Source organism: Hylobates moloch, unplaced genomic scaffold (assembly GCF_009828535.3).
Source record: "Hylobates moloch isolate HMO894 unplaced genomic scaffold, HMol_V3 SCAFFOLD_6, whole genome shotgun sequence".
In the NCBI taxonomy this organism is placed as follows: domain Eukaryota; kingdom Metazoa; phylum Chordata; class Mammalia; order Primates; family Hylobatidae; genus Hylobates; species Hylobates moloch.
In genome coordinates this window covers 108,277,578-108,296,651 of record NW_026652281.1, presented here as the reverse complement: position 1 = coordinate 108,296,651, position 19,074 = coordinate 108,277,578, and the positions used below count along the sequence as shown (strand labels likewise).

At 42.4% G+C, this 19,074-nt stretch overlaps 2 protein-coding genes across 6 annotated transcripts in view; both read right to left on the bottom strand.

Moving 5' to 3' along the window:
* The window catches only part of TLE7 (TLE family member 7), a 222,886-nt gene extending 209,048 nt beyond the window's left edge, over nt 1-13,838 (bottom strand). Inside the window, exon 1 of the mRNA XM_032155963.2 lies at nt 13,824-13,838. The gene's annotated coding sequence lies outside the window, so the exon portion shown is untranslated. The remainder of the gene's footprint in view (nt 1-13,823) is intronic.
* The window catches only part of PHLPP2 (PH domain and leucine rich repeat protein phosphatase 2), a 78,056-nt gene continuing 61,761 nt past the window's right edge, over nt 2,780-19,074 (bottom strand). For all 5 annotated transcript variants that reach the window (XM_058441174.1, XM_032157827.2, XM_032157828.2 and 2 more), the window contains 6 exons: nt 16,113-16,275; nt 15,693-15,823; nt 14,343-14,453; nt 13,033-13,227; nt 10,614-10,845; nt 2,780-7,861 (listed from right to left, as the gene is read on the bottom strand). In XM_058441174.1, the coding sequence (XP_058297157.1) occupies nt 6,707-7,861; nt 10,614-10,845; nt 13,033-13,227; nt 14,343-14,453; nt 15,693-15,823; nt 16,113-16,275 (1,987 nt within the window). In that variant the 3' untranslated portion in view covers nt 2,780-6,706. The remainder of the gene's footprint in view (nt 7,862-10,613; nt 10,846-13,032; nt 13,228-14,342; nt 14,454-15,692; nt 15,824-16,112; nt 16,276-19,074) is intronic.

Sequence of the window (19,074 nt, the reverse complement as noted above, 5' to 3'; positions counted from 1 at the left end):
ACTTTTATAAAAATAAAGCTTGGAAAATAATCAACTGGAAATCTACATTGCTAGGTTAAAAGTTGTGGTGTCTTGGCCAGGCACAGTGGCTCACGCCTGTAATCCCAGCACTCTAGGAGGCCAAGGCAGGTGGATCACGAGGTCAAGAGTTCAAGACCAGCCTGGCCAAAATGGTGAAACCCTGTCTCTACAAAAAAATACAAAAAAAATTAGCCGGCCTGGTGGCAGGCACCTGTAATCCCAGCTGCTCGGGAGGCTGAGGCAGAGAATTGCTTGAACCGGGGAGGCAGAGGTTGCAGTGGGCCGAGATCGCGCCACTGCACTCCAGCCTGGGTGACAGAGTGAGACTCCGTCTAAAAAAAAAAAAAAAAAAGTTGTGGTTCCTCAGAAAAGTGTCTCCACTCCATCACCCTTAGCCCAAGGCAGTGGCTAGAGTCTCACACAATTTTCAGTCAGTGGTAGATTAGAAGTATAACTGCAGCCAGAATCAAGCGACCCACCCTCCACCTACCCTCCAGAGAAATACCACCAAGCCCAGCCACTATTCTCACCTAGCACGTATTCCCTGAAATAGGTCCTTATTATATCCTTGCCCACATCTGGGTCCTGTGGTTGATAAAATGGAGACTTTGGCCTATCTGACCCCAAACTTGTGCCCAGGCCCAGCTCCAGTACTGCTCCGGAGAGGCAGCTCCTCTCAAGGGAATGGAGCCATCACTGTAACAACAGTCCCACGTCTTACGACTTTATAACGTTCACGATGCTATAGCAAACCTTCTCTTACTACCACTTGTCAGTCAGACGGACCAAGGTATATTGTTCACGCTTTACCAATAAGGAGACAAGGTTCAAGGTTAGGTGGTTTATGAAAGAGTTAATTCTCACTGTGTGCCAGGTATGTACAGTACTGTGATAAAGAAGCCCTTTGATAAAAGATATTAGTATTAACATTTAATGAGAAAAACAGCCTTAGAGAGGTTAAGTAACTGCCCGAAGTCACAAAACTTTTAAGGAGCAGAGGCAAAACAGCCCCACTGAATCACACACTGGAAGTGACTAACACACTCTTGTGGCCTTTGGTGTACCAGGGAATTTATATCGCATGACATTGATTCATTTCTGCCATGCTGGCCTAGGGAGGTGTGTGTCCCGTGGAACTGAGATATAAAAGCATGTTGAAGGTGCTCAATAAATGGTTGTTGAACCAAGTGTTTAAAATGTTCCTTCTGGCCAGGTGTGGTGGCTCACGCCTGTAATCCCAGCACTTTGGGAGGCCAAGGCGGGTGGATCACCTGAGGTCAGGAGTTCGAGACCAGCCTGGCCAACATGGTGAAACCCCGTCTCTACTAAAAATACAAAAATTAGCCAGGCGTGGTGGCGCATGACTATAATCCCACCTACTTGGGAGGCTGAGGCAGGAGAATCGCTTGAACCTGCGAGGCAGAGGTTGCAGTGAGCTGGGATCGCGCCACTGCACTCCAGCCTAGATGACAGAGCAAGATTCCGTCTCAAAAAAATAAATAAATAAATGGCCGGGCGCAGTGGCTCATGCCTGTAATCTCAGCACTTTGAGAGGCCGAGGCGGGTGGATTGCCTGAGCTCAGGAGTTCAAGACCCGCCTGGGTAACAGTGAAACCCTGTCTCTACTAAAAATACAAAAAATTAGCTGGGCGTGGCAGCGCTAGTCCCAGCTACTTGGGAGGCTGAGGCAGGAGAATAGCTTGAAGCCAGGAGGCAGAGGGTGCACTGAGCCAAGATCACGCCACTGCACTTCCAGCCTGGGTGACAGAGCGAGACATCATCTTAAATAAATAAATGTTCCTTCTGGTAGATGAAGAGGAAACCTACAAAATGACTTTATCTTGACCTTTATTTAAAATGAGAGGTAGCAGGCAGTGTGCAGTGGCTCATGCCTGTAATCCCAGCACCTTGAGAAGCCAAGGCAGGCAGATCCCTTGAGCCCAGGGGTTCGAGACCAGCCTGGGCAACACGGCAAAACCATGTCTCTACAAAAAATACAAAAATTAGCTGGGTGTGATGGTGCTTGCCTGTAGCCCTGGCTACTCAGGAGGCTAAGGTGGGAGGATCGTGCTAGCATGGGAGGTAGAGGTTGCAATGAACCAAGATCACACCACTGCACTCCAGCCTGGGCAACAGAGCAAGACCCTGTCTCATCAATCAATCAATCAATCAGTTGAGAGGTAGCTAATATTGCTTGAAAGTCCAGAGATTATGGGAGACACCCACGGGAGTGGGGGTAGGCAAGCAACAATTTAGAGGCTTAACTGGAGCTCATGAGCCAAGACTCTGAAGTTCCTTCTTACACCAAAGCTGTCATGAAAAACGTGATGACCGGCTTTTCCATGGTGTCATCAGCTGTCATTTAGACAGAACTGTGGATTGTTTACAGTTGAGTTTCTGCTAGTCAGCTAATCTGCATGTCAATAAGGATGGTGTTTCCTGATTCTTTTCCTTTTTCCTGACTTTGTGATTTCTGTAAGCATATAAACCAAGGCAAAATATAGTGTTTCGTAAAGTAAAAATCTGTATTGCCATTTCAGCTTAAAACCTGATCAAAAATATTTATTATTGCCTTAACTCACAGCTTTGCAGTGTCATGGAATGTGGTTTCATGTGTTTGTTCTCACTTATCTTCCCCAGGAAAATCCTGCAGGTGCTTTTGGTTAAGAACCCAATTCTACAAACAAGTTGGGAGAGAAAATTATAGCTTCATGCTAAAATACTTATGAAATAACAAGCACTCCATTTTAAAACAAAGCCATGAAAAAGAGATTCCACTTTATTTTATTTATTATTGTTATTGTTATTTTTACAAACAATAGATTTGCTGCAACATGCTCTGGCTCATATTATTGAATTAAAAAATTTAACACATTTCAAAAATATCAAAAATACACTATAATGAGTCTTAAGACTACAATACGACAATGATTGCACAAAACCGTAAGATATGAGCCCACTGTCTGGATGACATCCATTGGCAACAGTGAGAGAAACCCCTATAGCATCTGGGAGAAGTGCATGAAATTTAGAATACAAGGAGCTTATGTGTGACTGACTGATCACCAAATGAGGGAAACAGAGCAGGATTGACTGTAGCTGCTTTTTCTCAATCTAGGAAGTGCTTACCCAACTATGGGGCAAAAGTCACTAACTGGAGAGAAAGATTAACTTGCCTTCATAATCGGGAGTCTGAAAGCCTCCACCCAGAAGGAAGTAAAAAGTGACACTAGACAGTTCTATAGTGATGCTGAAGACATCACTGAATGGCTTGGAGACTAATTATTTAATAATTGGTACATTTATCCATAACAGCCAGCTGCTCCCTTATGGAGGTCTCTTCATTAATAATTATTGGATAGATAGAGAAGGTGAGCCTGTGGCTTCCAAGTACCAGCTTTTGCTAAAGGTCTACATGGGAAGAAGAGCATCATTTGATATTCAGTAGATCTGCCACACCCAACTGGCTCCATCTCCTGGAAAATAGCCCTCACTACAAGCAACTGTAATAGCACCCAGCAATGACCACGCTGCTCCTGCTGGCTCTACACCAGTAAATGAACTCACCAATGTATTGCACACATACACTTCACAGTAGTACAATAAAGCCCTGTATCAGGAGTGGTAATTCAATGACTTGACTCTATAGTGCACTGCAGCTTTATGTCATACCAACATTCAAATTTTCAAATATCCTTCCAATCCATTTGGACAAAAATATACCATGGCTGTCAAGACACATGTATTTTTCTTTCTTCCATGGACTCCTAAACTGCTCCCATAATCAGCAGTGTTCTTCTCTCAGAAATTATCTTAAGCTTCTCTACTCAATGGGAGGTACACACAGAGACCTGAGAATATGCAGAGGCCAGAATCTCTGTGCTAGAGATCAACTGTACTCCGCCCACCCGGGGAACACATCCTCTGGGTAAAGTACTCGGAAGTAGATTACATTCACCTGGAGACAGATACTGGCTTTCACTGACAGCCTGTTTAGAAAATACAATGTCTGTAAATTACCTCATAGGTCAAAGAGTTTTGTATTATATTTTTCATAATGGGCTATGGCCTTTTTACCCTGTTTTAATACAGAGCAACTGCAGGACATGAATTAAAGCAGACTGCAAAAAAGAATAATCAGTTTTGGTATTGCCTATAATAAAGATTTTCAATACAACCTAATGGTTCCTGAAAAAAAATTCTACCACACAGAAGAACATCTGGAATTACAGCGTTCTGCTGACTAAAAAGTAAATACATTTACTTTTGGTAAGGTCATTTCAGAACTGGGTTTTGAGGTGGTTCCAATAAGTAGGGTGGGAAACGAATAGCAGACAAGAAAGGGGTTCACCATAATGAATAATTTTTATAAGACTATACTATTAAAGTGGTATATTCCCAAAATAACTTTAATTTTTAGACATCACTATTCTACAACCCGAAGGTTCTGCCGTCTAAGTAAGATGTTTTACATCACTCTTCACTATCATCCTGTTATTTCATTTTTTCTTCATTAAAAAAAAAATTTCCCATATAAAAATAAGGTGGCAAAACACTCTTGTTCCCATCTTTCTAACAGCACCTAAACTCTGTGTGAGCCACTGTGTTCCCTACTTCAAATCAAAGACCTGAGTTCTAAAATTCTCAATAGCTGACCAATAGTTTGACAATCTGGGGACTCAAGTTCAGATTCTCGAGGGGTTGAACATTAGACATCCATTAGAGTGTACCAAATCCCCCAAGAGTGTATCCCAATGACACACGCATATGGGCATGGGGCCTCTGAGAAGATGAAGACACATAATTATTATGGACAGGTCATCTGATTTTTGACTATTGCTTTGAAAAAAAATCTTCCCAAAAATACACACGAAAATATTTATATTTAACCCTCTCTTTAACATATTGTTTCTGATGAAACAAATTAAAAATGGCTCTACTTTATTTTTAATTGTAAAAGTGTTCCAAGAAATCAAACCACATTCGCCATTGGGTAAAATCAAGCAATGCCAACATTTTGTGGGAATAAATAGGAATTAATTTTTCTAAGCAAATCTTCCAATGGAAAAAGTGACAGAAATATGAAGAAACTGCATTTTGCTAGGGTTATGTGGAATGTGCAAAAAGTATAGGTTTTCTGTAAGTTTAAGAATTTCTCAATGAAGTTCTTTCTTATGTTAGTATTGAGCCCAGTATTCTGAAACCACATAAAGTGAGTATGCAGTTTTCAGAAGAGTACACTGTTCAACATTCAAGAGGCAAGCCCTCAACTCACTTCCGACATTCTAGAGAACCATCCCTCTCCTCCAGCATAGGAGAAGGAACAAGTCTAACCTGAGTGCTCCATCCATCTGTTCTCATTGGCCTCAGTCCGTTTCAGAGTCATCTGCCATAACTTAAGGTCACGTGGATGCAAGCAGTGTCAGCCTTGGCCCTCCCCCCCCCACCTTAGGAAGCTGTCTGCCAATTCCACCACATGCTAGGGAAAGAGGCCAATCCCTAAATTTCCCTGGGAAATACCTAGCAGATATCATATTTGTCAAGGGGTAATTCTCTTTTTCTGATCTAGGGAGAAGTAGTCTAGGTCCTCATGCCTTCCCCATTTTCATCCCCAAAAGAAGATCCTATTACCCCAAGTTTCTCAGGAGCTTTCACAGTCTGACATCCAACAGTTAAATCAACTTCACAGGGCCCTTCCTATACCCTCAAATAAGTCTCCAACACCCCATTCTCTCTCTGCCTATGGATGAAGGTGCCGGGCTGCCTCTAAGAAGATTGGCTCGAGTGCAGATTCAAAAATAAAAAGTTCACAGTCAATGAAAAGTGCTCTCATTACATTACATACATAAATTATCTGTTTGATTGGTTCTACATTTCCAACAGACATCATTTTGATAGGCTGTATTCTCGTAGAGAAGAATGAAAAGCCATGTGACTAGTCACATCACACCCCATTAGTCTGAGATAAGGTGGTTTCTCTGTCACAGAGATCCATCAGCAGCAACTAGTAAAGAGAATCAATCTTCACTTTTTTCCTCCACAGAAATAGTCCCTTTCCTGCCCAGGCAGGCAAATTCTCAAAATGATCCTAGGAGAGAAAGGGTTAATGGCAGGTGGTAGGACTGATACAGAACAGCTGCTTTCTTCCCAGTACCCCTGGGAATTCCAATGCAGGTTAAATGTGAAACTTAACACTGATGGTGGCTACCAGTTTATCCAGAGCCAGCCCCTGATGGCTCTCACACTTTTTGGCTCTGAGTTCAACCCCACACAGCTATGGTTTAGAAATGTAGACGCAGGGCTGGGCGTGGTGGCTCATGCCTATAATCCCAGCACTTTGGGAGGGGGAGGAGGGTGGATCACCTGAGGTCAGGAGTTCAACACCAGCCTGGCCAACATGGTGAAACCCCGTCTCTAAAAAAAAAAATAAAACTTAGCCGGGCATAATGGCGGGTGCCTGTAATCCCAGCTACTCGGGAGGCTGAGACAGGAGAATGGCTTGAACCCAGGGGCAGAGGTTGCAGTGACCCGAGACCGCACCATTGCACTCCAGCCTGAGCGAGACTCTGTCTCAAGAAAAAAAAAACAACGAACAAACAAAAAGAAACGTAGAGGCAGAATGCCTCTGGCAGGTCCCTACTCCAACCCTGCACAGCCTCCTCCCACACTGTGCCCAGTGGGGCAGTCATAGTGCTGTGTCAAACTCCTCCGGGGGCTCGGTCCGATCCTCTTCGAGAGGCTCAGGCTCGAGCCGGCTGTCCTGGTGCTGTTTCATTTGTTCCTTCACTTCTTCTTCCAGGTCACGAGGCACAACAAACTGGTCCTCTGGTTCCATCTGAGTGGGGGCAGCAAAATAGCCAGTTTTCCTCTTGGGCACTTCTGTGGCCACTTCAATGAGGTTCAGGCTGTCCTCTAGGGGCACAATAGAGCCATTGGAGAGTTTCTTCCCATAGAGGCAGGAGGTGGAGGGAGACTTCTGTAACTCCATCCTGTCCTTGCTCATTGGCAGGAGTATGCCACTATTCACACTGTTCTGTCTTCGGATCCCAAAACACGACCCTCTAGCATGTTCCTCAGAACACGGGGGAGGAGAACTCTCTATGAGAGGGGGTGAGTTCTCCAGATCCCTCCCCCTGCAGCAGTGGATGTCTACTTCCACCTCTACCTTGCTGCCATTGGTTATGACCCCCTCAACGGGCTGGTCATCATCACTGTCCAGGCCATTGTCAGACTGGTTACTGGAGAAGGTAGCACAAGAAGGCTGGCGCTGAAACAGCCCAGAGGTGGGTGTTGGGTGGAGGCTGCAGCGCCGCTCTGGCCTTGGAAGCAAGGCAGCGTCCAGGCCCCCAGCATTATGCTCATCAGAAGCAGTGGACCCCACTTCACTGCTCACCTCTGAGGTGGACATCTCACTGCTGAACTCAGAGGCAATCCCACTGCTAGAGGATGGAGTGGCTGGCTTAGGGGCATCCTTGATAGTGGTGGTTGAAGCAAATCCCACAGGACCTGGGAGGGTGAGCCCATTCATTTCACAAGTGCAGCCTTCCTCACCAATATTCAAATAAACCACCATCGCCCCTACATTGTCCTGACAGCCATAGCTCTGCGCTAATGTGCACAGCTTCTTAGCAGCTGCTAATGGGTCTTGTACATGACGTACAGCATTAACAGCTTCTGTGTAGGACAAGTGTTCCCACAATGCTTTGTTTCCCAGAATCAGCAACTCATCTTGAATGGTCAGCGGAGTGGAAGATATGTGGGGCTTGGGGAGGATCCAAGGGTAGAGGTATGTACAGCCCAGCATGCGGGTACAGCAGGTTACCCCATTCACTTTGTTGTCCTAGAGAAGAGCAGGACACAAATTCTGAGAAACAAGCAACAATGATAGCCAACTTATCTTTCTAGATCACAGTGCTTAGGGAACTACAATAAAACAATTTACATATGATTTTTCCTATGGATTAGTATAATTTTAAATGGATGCACAGAAATAAATGTAGAGAAGTCCTAAAGACAAAATATTATATGGTTACTATAGAGCCAAGTAAAAATAAGTGACTAGAAGGCACCACCATCCCAAAAGATGTTTGCTTTAACATGAAGAACAGGCCTTAGTATGTCTATAAATAGAGAAACATGAGAGAAAAACAATAAGCAGAACTATCATTAATTCTCTATCACTAGTACTCTCAGAGAGGATGAAATAGAAAGGTCACTAAAAGTGATTTCTCACTTAAAGGGATGTCAGCTGGGACTGAAAAGATACCAATGGCAAAGACAATCTTGGTAGTTAAGGCATCAAATAATCTCTAAGGTTACTCAGCCTAACAAAGGGGAGTCTGAGATGTGCAGCATAATTTACCTATGCTCTGGGGACTGTATCAAGAATAAATACCTGATCAAATCAAAACCCCTGTAATTCCAAACTTAGAGGAAACAGAGTAACCATGCTTGCAGGTTGGGAATGCTCACAAGCCGACACTTTGTTGTACGGATTTCAAGAAAAGAAAAAAATACAAAACAAAACTCTAAAGTCATCAATAAATTAATATCACAGTTGCAATCACCCTCTGGGAGAAGACCTGAGCTTATTCGCCAGAATTTGTCATAAACTCTAAACTGTACTTTCTTCATCTGTAAAATGAAAATGGGAGTTTAACAACTACCCACTGAATTAGAAACTCTGGGGCTAGGGCCCACCAATTCATGGGAGTTACTGTTAAGATTAAGGAAAATAATAAAGGTATGGTGCTTGGCAAATAATGGACAAACAATAAATGTTTGTGGTTAAAATAACATTTATGTAAAAATACTTCCTACTTGTCTACAATCCCCTAAGAAAAATCTAAACATTGGCCAGGCACGGTGGCTCACGCCTGTAATCCCAGCACTTTGGGAGGCCGAGGTGGGCGATCACCTGAGATGGGAGTTGGATACCAGCCTGACCAACATGGAAAAACCCCGTCTCTACTAAAAATACAAAAGTAGCCAGGTGTAGTGGCGGATGCCTATAGCCCCAGCTACTCGGGAGGCTGAGGCAGGTGAATCACTTGAACCTGGGAGGTGGAGATTGTGGTGAGCCAAGATCATGCCATTGCACTCCAGCCTAGGCAATAAGAACGAAACTCTGCCTCAAAAAAAAAAAAAAAGAAATGAAAAATCTAAACATTATCCAAATTCTATAAAAAGACTAGTCAAACAAAAAGTTATCTGAAACCAGGCGCAGTGGCAAGTGCCTATAGTCCCAGCTACTCAGGAGGCTAAAGCAGGAGGACCACTTAATCCAGGAGTTCAAGTCCAAACTGGATAACACAGCAAGGACCTTGTCTCTAAAAAAATAATAATAATAAAAAATAACTAAAAATTTAAAACATTATCTTTTATTTTTCATTTGTTTTGACTGAAAGAGCTTCCCAAAACTAGTGTCTCATACTTCCAGAATCCTAACAGTATCAATCACATAAAAATGATGGTTTTTGATTTTGTTTCCTTAGATGAACTCTAATATAGAATTCTGACAAAACAGCTCAGAAATTGACCCACACAAATACAGTCAACTGATCTCTGAAAAAAGAGCAAAGGCCATACAAAGGATAGTCTTTTCAACAAATGGTCCTGGAACAAGAGGACACCTACATGCAAAACATGAATATAGATACAGAGCTTACACTTTTCACAAAAATTAACGCAAAACAGACCAAGAACCAAAATGTAAAACACAAAACTAAACTTCTAGAAGTTAACGCAGAAGAAAATCTGGTGACCTTGGGTTTGGCAATGAGTTTTAGATACAATACCAAAAGCATGACCCATGAGACAAAAACTGACAGGTGGGCCTTCATTAAAACTAAAAGCTCTGCAAAAAAACACTGTTAAAAGAATGGAAAGACAAGCCCCAGACTGGGAGAAAATATCTGCAAAACAGGTATCTGATAAAGAACTTGTTTCCAAAATATACAAAGACTCTTAACAATACAGAAACAAACAATCCAATTTACAGTTCTCAAAAGATTTGAATGGAATTCATGGACTTCCGCTTTGTGATAAACAATGTTCACAAGTAATTGCTAAAGTTCTTCAGAAAGCAAAAATGTTAATTTCTAAAAAAGGAGAAAAGCTATAGAACAGTAGAAATACTGATGTTTCATTATCAAAACAGAACACCAGAGCATACTACACCACATAGAATATAAACACAAAACATTTTGAAACTTTGCATTTCAGAATGGGGATGTCAGAATGGGGATGTCAAACTAGAGAACTCTTTCTTCTATTTGGAATAACAAACCAGATGAGCTGGAAATTAGCTAAGGCGGACATTTAACATCCATTTTACAAGCTAGCTATGAATATACAGGATCACAAATTAGGATTTTGTATTTCTAATTCGCTTTGCTTTTTCTTTGTGCTAGTCACTAACTGATCAGATTTTCCTCCAGTACTGTTGCTGAAACCATCTGAATTGAACTTTTATCTGGATTGGATACAATTTACAGGGCATGATAGGAAGAAAATGGGCCTTCGTCACCTCCACACAAAGCAGCCTCCACTGATCTGGGGAGTAGAAGTGACTGGAGGGGAGCAGAACACACCTCTGTGATGATGGCTTTTTGGTCCTTCACCCTTTGCGCCTCCTCTGGGTCCTGCTCCAGGCTGAAGACTTTAGAGAGGGGCACTGGCTTCCCACCTCGGCACAGGACTGCTTGGCACGTGCCAACATTGGCTACAGTCAAGCTAAAGCTACTTGCTGGATCGACAGTGTCAGGGCGGATGTAGCACAGGAGAGCGGAGGAGCCCAACTTCTGGCCAGCCATTCCTAATTTCCTGTTCAGAAAGAAAAGAAAAAGAACACGTGGTGGCTAGTTTTAGAAGAAAGTGGTGGTCCTGTATGTACATCCCTTCTTTTTTTTTTTGCCATGTGATCGTGAACCAGCCTTACCCTTATCCACCTAAATGCAGACTTGCTGTGGCTGATGGTGGTGGAGACAGTTCTGCCTTCCACGCTCAGCTGAGGAAAAGGTTTTACAAAAGGGAGATAATCTCCCTTTTGCATCTTTCTCCATAGCTTTTGTGTCTGATCAAAGACTTCCTAATTTAGGGGCTCTCAAACTTTAACACATCAGAATCCCCTGAGGGCTTGTCAGAACAGGGACTGCTGGGCCCTAGCCCCAGAGTTTCTGAACCAGTGGTAAGAGGCTGGCCCAATAAACTGTATTTCAAGAAATTTCTGTTGATACTGAGGCTGCTGGTCCTAGAACAACACTTTGAGAACCACTCACTTAGGTTCTAAGTTCCTCGAGGGAAGGACCATGATTCTTGCATTTCCCCCATATGCAGGGCATCCACGCGTCTGTACTTGGAAACAACGTTAACGAGGAACAGACACTAGCAGAAAGACCTAGTTTCAAATCTCAGCTCTGCCATTTTCTGGCTACAGACCCTCAGCAAGCCATTTCTCCAGGAAATTTCTCTGATAAAATATATAGCATGAAAAATACTTGCTACAATTCCTGGCTCAAGTTGCTTCATAAATTGAGTTTCCTTTCCTAAACCCTTTATTTTTGCAAAGTCTCTAGCTCAATTATACTACTGAAAAACCGACTTCTTCCTAACACTTTGCTTTGTGTTATGACAGATAAAACTAATTCAAGCCCATCCTGGCTAACACGGTGAAACCCCATCTCTACTAAAAATACAAAAAATTAGCCTGGCGCGGTGGCTCACGCCTGTAATCCCAGCACTTTAGGAGGCCGAGGCGGGTGGATCACGAGGTCAGGAGATCGAGACCATCCTGGCTAACACGGTGAAAACCCATCTCTACTAAAAATACAAAAAATTAGCCGGGCGAGGTGGCGGGCGCCCGTAGTCCCAGCTAGTCGGGAGGTTGAGGTAGGAGAATGGCGTGAACCCGGGAGGCAGAGCTTGCAGTAAGCCGAGACTGTGCCACTGCACTCCAGCCTAGGGGACAGAGCGAGACTCCGTCTCAAAAAAGAAAAAAAAAAAAAAACAAAAAAAAAAACAACTACTTCAAGCTCCAAGCTGTTCCATTTCAACCTGGATTATACAAGTTGACAAACAACCTCTCAGTTGTTCGTATCCTTTATCGGTTCACCTGACATGCAAATGATCCATTACAGTTAGGTTATACAGATGTCCTCGACTTAACGATGGTTCAACTTAAGATTTTTTGACTTCACGATGGTGCAAAAGCAATACTGTATGCATTTAGTAGAAACTGTACTTTGTATTTTGATCTTTTCCTGGGCTAGTGACATGTGGTATGATGTTCTCTCATGATGCTGGGCAGAGGTAGCGAGCCATAGCTGCCAGCCAGCCACTTGATCACAAGGGTAAACAACCAATACAGTGCTCCATGTCACCACATGATTTTGCCCAACTATAAGCTAATGGGGTAAGCGTTCTGAGCACACTTAATGTAGGCTAGGTGAAGCCATGATGTTCGGTAGGTTAGGTATATTAAATTAAATGTAGTTTCTACTTACCACATTTTCAACTTAAGATATCAGGGTGTAACCCTATTCTAAGTTGAGGAGCATCTGTATATGGTTTTTGCCCTTAAATGGCTTATACTTTACTTAGATTAGTTTGGTAAAACCCCAGAAAGAGGTATTCTAAACATATCAATCTGATGAGTATTTGGTTAACTCTTTTGTAGGTCACTGACTCCTTGGACAATCTTATGAAAGCTGACCACCTTCCTCCTCAAAATGTACAACCACATATATATGTACACACACAACCTTTTGCACATAAATTCTGGGCTTCCCAGATCCTCAGCAGCCTTTGGATTCAAACGGATGACCCCACAGGCTTTTGAAAGAGACAAAGTCCCCACACTCCACGGTCATATAGAGAACGATCATAGAAGACAACACTGTGAGTTCTCTCCTTGATCCTGTATCCATAATTTAGACCCTGACCTTCTGGTTTACAAAAATATATTTTCCAAAAGTAGAACTGAGTTAGGGATTTTTCAACCCACCTGCTTACCTGTGAGATACCAAGAAGGTGTTAGCCATGAAAACTGTGTCATTAGTTGATTGCTGTACCTCTTCTAAAAGCACATCTGCCATCGTACACTGCAGCAGGCGTGGGAGCTCCTCATTTCGGTCTCCATCAAACATGCCATACACAGCTCCCACCCCCTCTGCAAAGTTATCCATAGCAAGTGCTGAGACACACAGCCTATAACAGAAACATGAAAACAGAAAAGTTACTGGTAAAATATTATTCTTCAGGGAGCATTCTTTTTTTTTGTTTTTTTTGAGAGGGAGTCTTGCACTGTCACCCAGGCTGGAGTGCAGTGGCATGATCTCGGCTCACTGCAAGCTCCACCTCCTGGGTTCACGCCATTCTCCTTCCTCAGCCTCCTGAGAAGCTGGGACTACAGGTGCCCGCCACCACGCCAGGCTAATTTTTTTGTATTTTTAGTAGAGATGTTAGCCAGGATGGTCTTGATCTCCTGACCTCGTGATCCACCCACCTTGGCCTCCCAAAGTGCGTGAGCTACCACGCCTGGCTGGGAGCATTCTTTTAAAAAGTAAGTATTAATTAAAGGTGGCTAAGACTACTAGCAAATCGTAATCTACACATAAGAAAAGTCCCTAGACATGATAATTAAGCAACATCTGAAAGAGCTAATGTCCTAAGGAAAGGGGAAACAGTCGCATTCATGGGCAGTACATATTAGCTTTGCAATGCTGCCAAAGGCTGGTAAGATAAAACATTTTCTCTTAGTAGTGACTAAGGATTAGTTTTGTCAAGGCCCGTCAGTCAAAGACCACCAGAGCACACGTATGGTTGAAAAAGTTGAGTTTATTACTCCTTATAGCAAGTGAGTGCACCCCATGGAACTCTGGGGTATACAGGTAAGCGGTGCTGAAAAGAACCCAGTATAGGGTCTGGACTTTGGTTTGGTCACTTTGGGGAGGGTCTAAGGAAGAGGATCATACTAGACTGGGTGTCATCAGAAAGTGGGGCCATTCTATGGCTGGGTATAAATCTTGTCTATAGGAAAGGAAAATTAGCAGAAGGATAAAGCTGTAACTGGTAAAGAAAGTAGCATCTACCCATCTTAGCCATGAAAGGGGGTGTTTGGTATTCTGTTGACTGCACATTAGTGTTGTTTTTGTCTTAAAACTTTATCATGATCTCAAAGGGATCTTATCTGACACTGATGTTCTATGATTTGTCTGTGTACAACAGAACAACATGGCCTAGCTATTATGAGCATTAGGCCAGTTCTCAGATGCCAGGGGCTGCCTTTTTTCTTTCTCAGTCTCCATGGCCAATATACTCACTTATTTCTCTGCCCTGCCATCTCAGCCAGTCCATGGCTCCAGAAGGTTGACGTAACTGTAGAATCTGTGGTTGGCAAAGGTTTCTGATCAATTTTCAGGGTTGTGATATGGCTGTGGGAGGTGAAGGAAGATTAAACCATATATTCTTCTGCATTTTACAAAAACTATCCCAACAATAGTATTCTTTTTTTTTTTTTTGAGACAGAGTCTCCCTCTTGTCACCCAGGCTGGAGTGCAGTGGTGTGACCTCAGCTCACTGCAACTTCTGCCTCCCGGTTCAAGCAATTCTCCTGCCTCAACCTCCTAAGCAGCTGAGATTACAGGTGTATGCCACCATGCCCGGCTAATTTTTGTATTTCTTTATTTTATTCTATTTTATTTATTTTTTTGAGATGGTCTCCCTCAGTTGCCCAGGCTGGAGTGCAGTGGCACAATCTCGGCTCACTGCAACCTTGGCTTCCGGGGTTCAAACGATTCTCCTGCCTCTACCTCCCAAGTAGATGGGATTACAGGCACCTGTCACAACAACCAGCTAATTTCTGTATTTTCAGTAGAGACGGGGTTTCACCATGTTGGCCAGGCTGGTCTCGAACTCCTGACTGACCTCAAGTGATCTGCCCGCCTCGGCCTCCCAAAGTGCTGGGATTACAGGTGTGAGCCACCACTCCCAGCTAATTTTTGTAATTTTAATAGGGATGGAGTTTTGTCATGTTGACCAGGCTGGTCTCAAACTCCTGACCTCAGATGATCACCCGCCTTGGCCCCCCAAAGTGTTGGAATTACAGGCATGAGCCACCACACTCGGCCAACAATAATATTATCTTTTAATAAAATAACCTATGGACTGACTAAGATTCATTTCCAGACAGACTGATGAAAGTAGTATGCTGAACTACTGGCAAAGAAGGAGGGGAGAGAAAGGAAAGGGGTAGGAGGATCAAAGGGGTAGGAGTTCCAATCAAAAACTAAGCACAACAAAGATTTCTAAGTTTTAGCCAACCATCTATTTATGTTAACTATTTCGATACAATGAAGTCTTGGTACAATGGATGAACCTGTATTGTCTCTTAGATATTATATAATCTGTGCCACCTAAAACATCTATGCCTGTTGTGAAAATATTCAGTATGTGGGTGGGTAGTAGCCATGGAGTAGTCCTAATATAAACAGATTGACTACTGGATAGAACATCTATTCATAACTTAATCAAAGAAGAGAACCTAGGGGCTTTATGGCCTAACTTCATTCTGTTCTTTTAATTAATCAAGATCTCCACAGTACTAAGGAAGACCTACACATGGCTGGTGGGCCTAAGAGCACATAGAGATTCCATTTCAAATTTTTTCCTACCTAAATATGTCCAGTGTCTTGTGTTCCAGAACCAGATTTGTATTTCCAGTCAGGTCAAGGTCTTGTAATGTAGCAGGCAAAGCCTCTGGAATCAGGATTTCTGTCAAGTCATTGCAACTTAGGTCTACAAACTAAGAAAAAATAGAGAAATCAAAAGAAAATACATCATAGAGATTTAGTTCTTTACTCCCAAGTATCCAATCTCTAACTATATCCCCAAAGAGGAACTTAATTTCTTCCCAGGAATCCATTACATACATTCTGGTCCCAAACTGGAGTACATAAGAAGACAATAATATTTTTCCTTATGAGAATAATCTCATTCACACTCCTTTCTTCTTCTTTATAAAAGGAGAATAATGTCATTCACTCTCCTGCCATTTCCCCCAATAAGGACACCATTCCAGCACACAGAAGTACCTGGATCTGAGGCAACTGCAGTATTTCTGGGAAAATGCTGATGTTGTTGGAGTGTGCGACAAGGGTGTGCAGCCTTTTGCAGTTTGCTATGGTTGTGGGAATGGTTTTAAGCTTGTTGCCACTTAGGTTCAGTTCCTCCAATTGCTCCAATTTATTTAGTTTGCTGAAAAAGAAACACCAGAATACCATAATGCACCAAGACGGAGCAGCTGCCAAGAGAAGTGCTATTCTACAGCAGCCAGAGTACAGAAGGCTGACACGGTCCACTGCCAGATGACTGGTGAGAAATGAAACCGATACCAGGAATACCAGGAAAGGCAATGGCTCAAGAAGATAACTACTCCTGCTATAACTAAGCCTGATCTGCCTCAGTGTGTTTCAAGGGCTGTTGGATCTTGTGGGCAGGAACATCTTCCTGTTACCTAATGTACAAAAAGTGGCTGGAAAAGGAGTGGCTTCAAGTTGGGGGATTAGTCTCGATGCTTGCTTTACCATTAACTAGTGGCAAAATACTAAGTAAGTCAATGTCAGCAGTCTTCAATACCCTCAGCTGTAAAAAAGTTGCACTAAATCATCACAAAGATTTTTTTTTTTTTTTAGACAGAGTTTCACTCTTGTTGCCCAGGCTGGAGTGCAATGGCCTGATTTCGGCTCACCACAATCTCTGCCTCCTGGATTCAAGCAATTCTCCTGCCTCAGCCTCCCGAGTAGCTGGGATTACGGGCATGCGCCACCACGCCCAGCTAATTTTGTATTTTTAGTAGAGACAGGGTTTCTCCATGTTGGCCAGGATGGTCTCAAACTCCCAACCTCAGGTGATCTACCCACCTCAGCCTCCCAAAGTGCTGGGATTATAGGCATGAGCCACCATGCCCGGCCCATCACTAAGATTCTTTTCAGTTTTAAATTTCTATACTTACCCATTCATGACATTAACTCATCTCCACTAAACATTTATCAAGTTCTTATTATACACATAGCACTGTGCTGTGAGGCAAGTGATTCACACTGTTCCATGACTGAGCAAAGCTTTCTACATGGTAAGCAAAATAACTTAAGTGAGACTAACATCTTCAGGTTATTACAAATAGTTCTAATTTATTTTGATTTACTGGTTTAAAAATTACAAAAATAATCAACTGCTGTTAACATGGAGAGAAAGTCTGAAAAATAAAGAAATACATCACCAATACCAGCAATCTGAAAGAATTACTTTTATCATTTTGCTGAATTTCCTATCAAATGTTTCATATATTTGTTTTACATAATTTTATATCTTGCCTTTTTCATATAACATATCATAAATAATTTCTACTCCTAGAAATTGCATATTTTTAAATAACTAAGCTTTGTAAATTACAATTATTTTTTCTGATAATAATACTCACTGAAAAATAGAGACAAACAGGAAAAAATATTTTAATGCTACTTCATTAAAATAAATAATCTCTGATAACATTTTGGTAGATAGTATTCTTGCCTTTCTTAAGGCACGAAACTATACTTTTCAAATTAAAAAATGGTATTATAGGCCAGGTAGGTGTGGTGGCTCACACTTGTAATCCCAGTACTTTCAGAGGCTAAGGCAGGTCAATCGCTCGAGCCCAGGAGTTTGAGGCTGCAGTGAGTTATTACTGCACCACTGCACACCAGCCCCGGCGACATAAGACCCTGTCTCAAAAAAAAAAAAAAAAACAAAAAAAGGTACTATATTATATACATTGTATTTTTTTTTGTTTGAGACGGAGTCTTGCTCTGTTGCCCAGGCTGGAGTGCAGTGGCGCAATCTTGGCTCACTGCAACCTCTGCCTCCTGGGTTCACACCGTTCTCCTGCCTCAGCCTCCCAAGTAGCTGGGACTACAGGCACCCGCCACCACGCCCGGCTAATTTTTTGTATTTTTAGTAGAGATGGATGGTCTCGATCTCCTGACCTCATGATCTGCCCACCTCGGCCTCCCAAAGTGCTGGGATTACAGGCGTGAGCCACTGCGCCTGGCCTAAACATAGTATTTATGACTTTCTTTTATTTAACAATATATTTTAAAAGTGTTCGCATGTCCAAATCTCATGCTTTTTTCCCTTATCCTGCCTGGATTTTTCTGACTTCTAAATAGACATGCAGCCTCCTCAATCAGTTTCTTACTGAGTACCCAGAACTATGCTAGATTCTGAAAATAGTTCAAAAGAAACAAACAAGATTTGTATTGTGCCTATACAATTACAACACTGCTCAGGAAATGAACTGATAGTGGATTTATTATTTAGTAGAGAACACACATTTTTAAAAATCTGTTGTTGCTAAATTCCATTCAGTTTTATTATATATATTCAGATTACTCTATTTTTTGTGATGTTAATTCTTGTCTTTGTCTTTTTTTTTGAGATGGAGTCCTGCTCTGTTGCCCAGGCTGGAGTGCAATGGTGCAATCTCAGCTCACTGGAACCTCCACCTCCCAGGTTCAAGCGATTCTCATGCCTTGGCCTCCTGAGTAGCTGAGATTACAGGCAGGCAGGCACACGCCACCACACTTGGCTAATTTTTGTATTTTTAGTAGAGACAGGGTTTCACCATGTTGCCCAGGCTGGTCTTAAACTCCTGATCTCACGTGATGCACCCACCTCAGCTTCCCAAAGTGCTGGGATTACAGGCGTGAGCCACTGTGCCCAGCCTAATTCTTGTCTTTATTACTAACTTCTTATTTTCATTTTCTTTGATATGTTTTAAGTTTTATAACAACCTGCTTTTGACCCCTCCAACAATAAAAGTGTCATCAAATTAGGTGAGATTCATTAGTTTTACAGCATTATGCCTGGTATCATCCAACAGCTTTCATTGGTCTATTATTTTCACTTTATATGAACATATTTGAGGTCAATCAGGTTAATCTGATAAAATTTTAAGAGAGCTACCACACCCTGAAATTAAGATTCTGCATTCATTTTAGAAGTCATTAAAAAAAA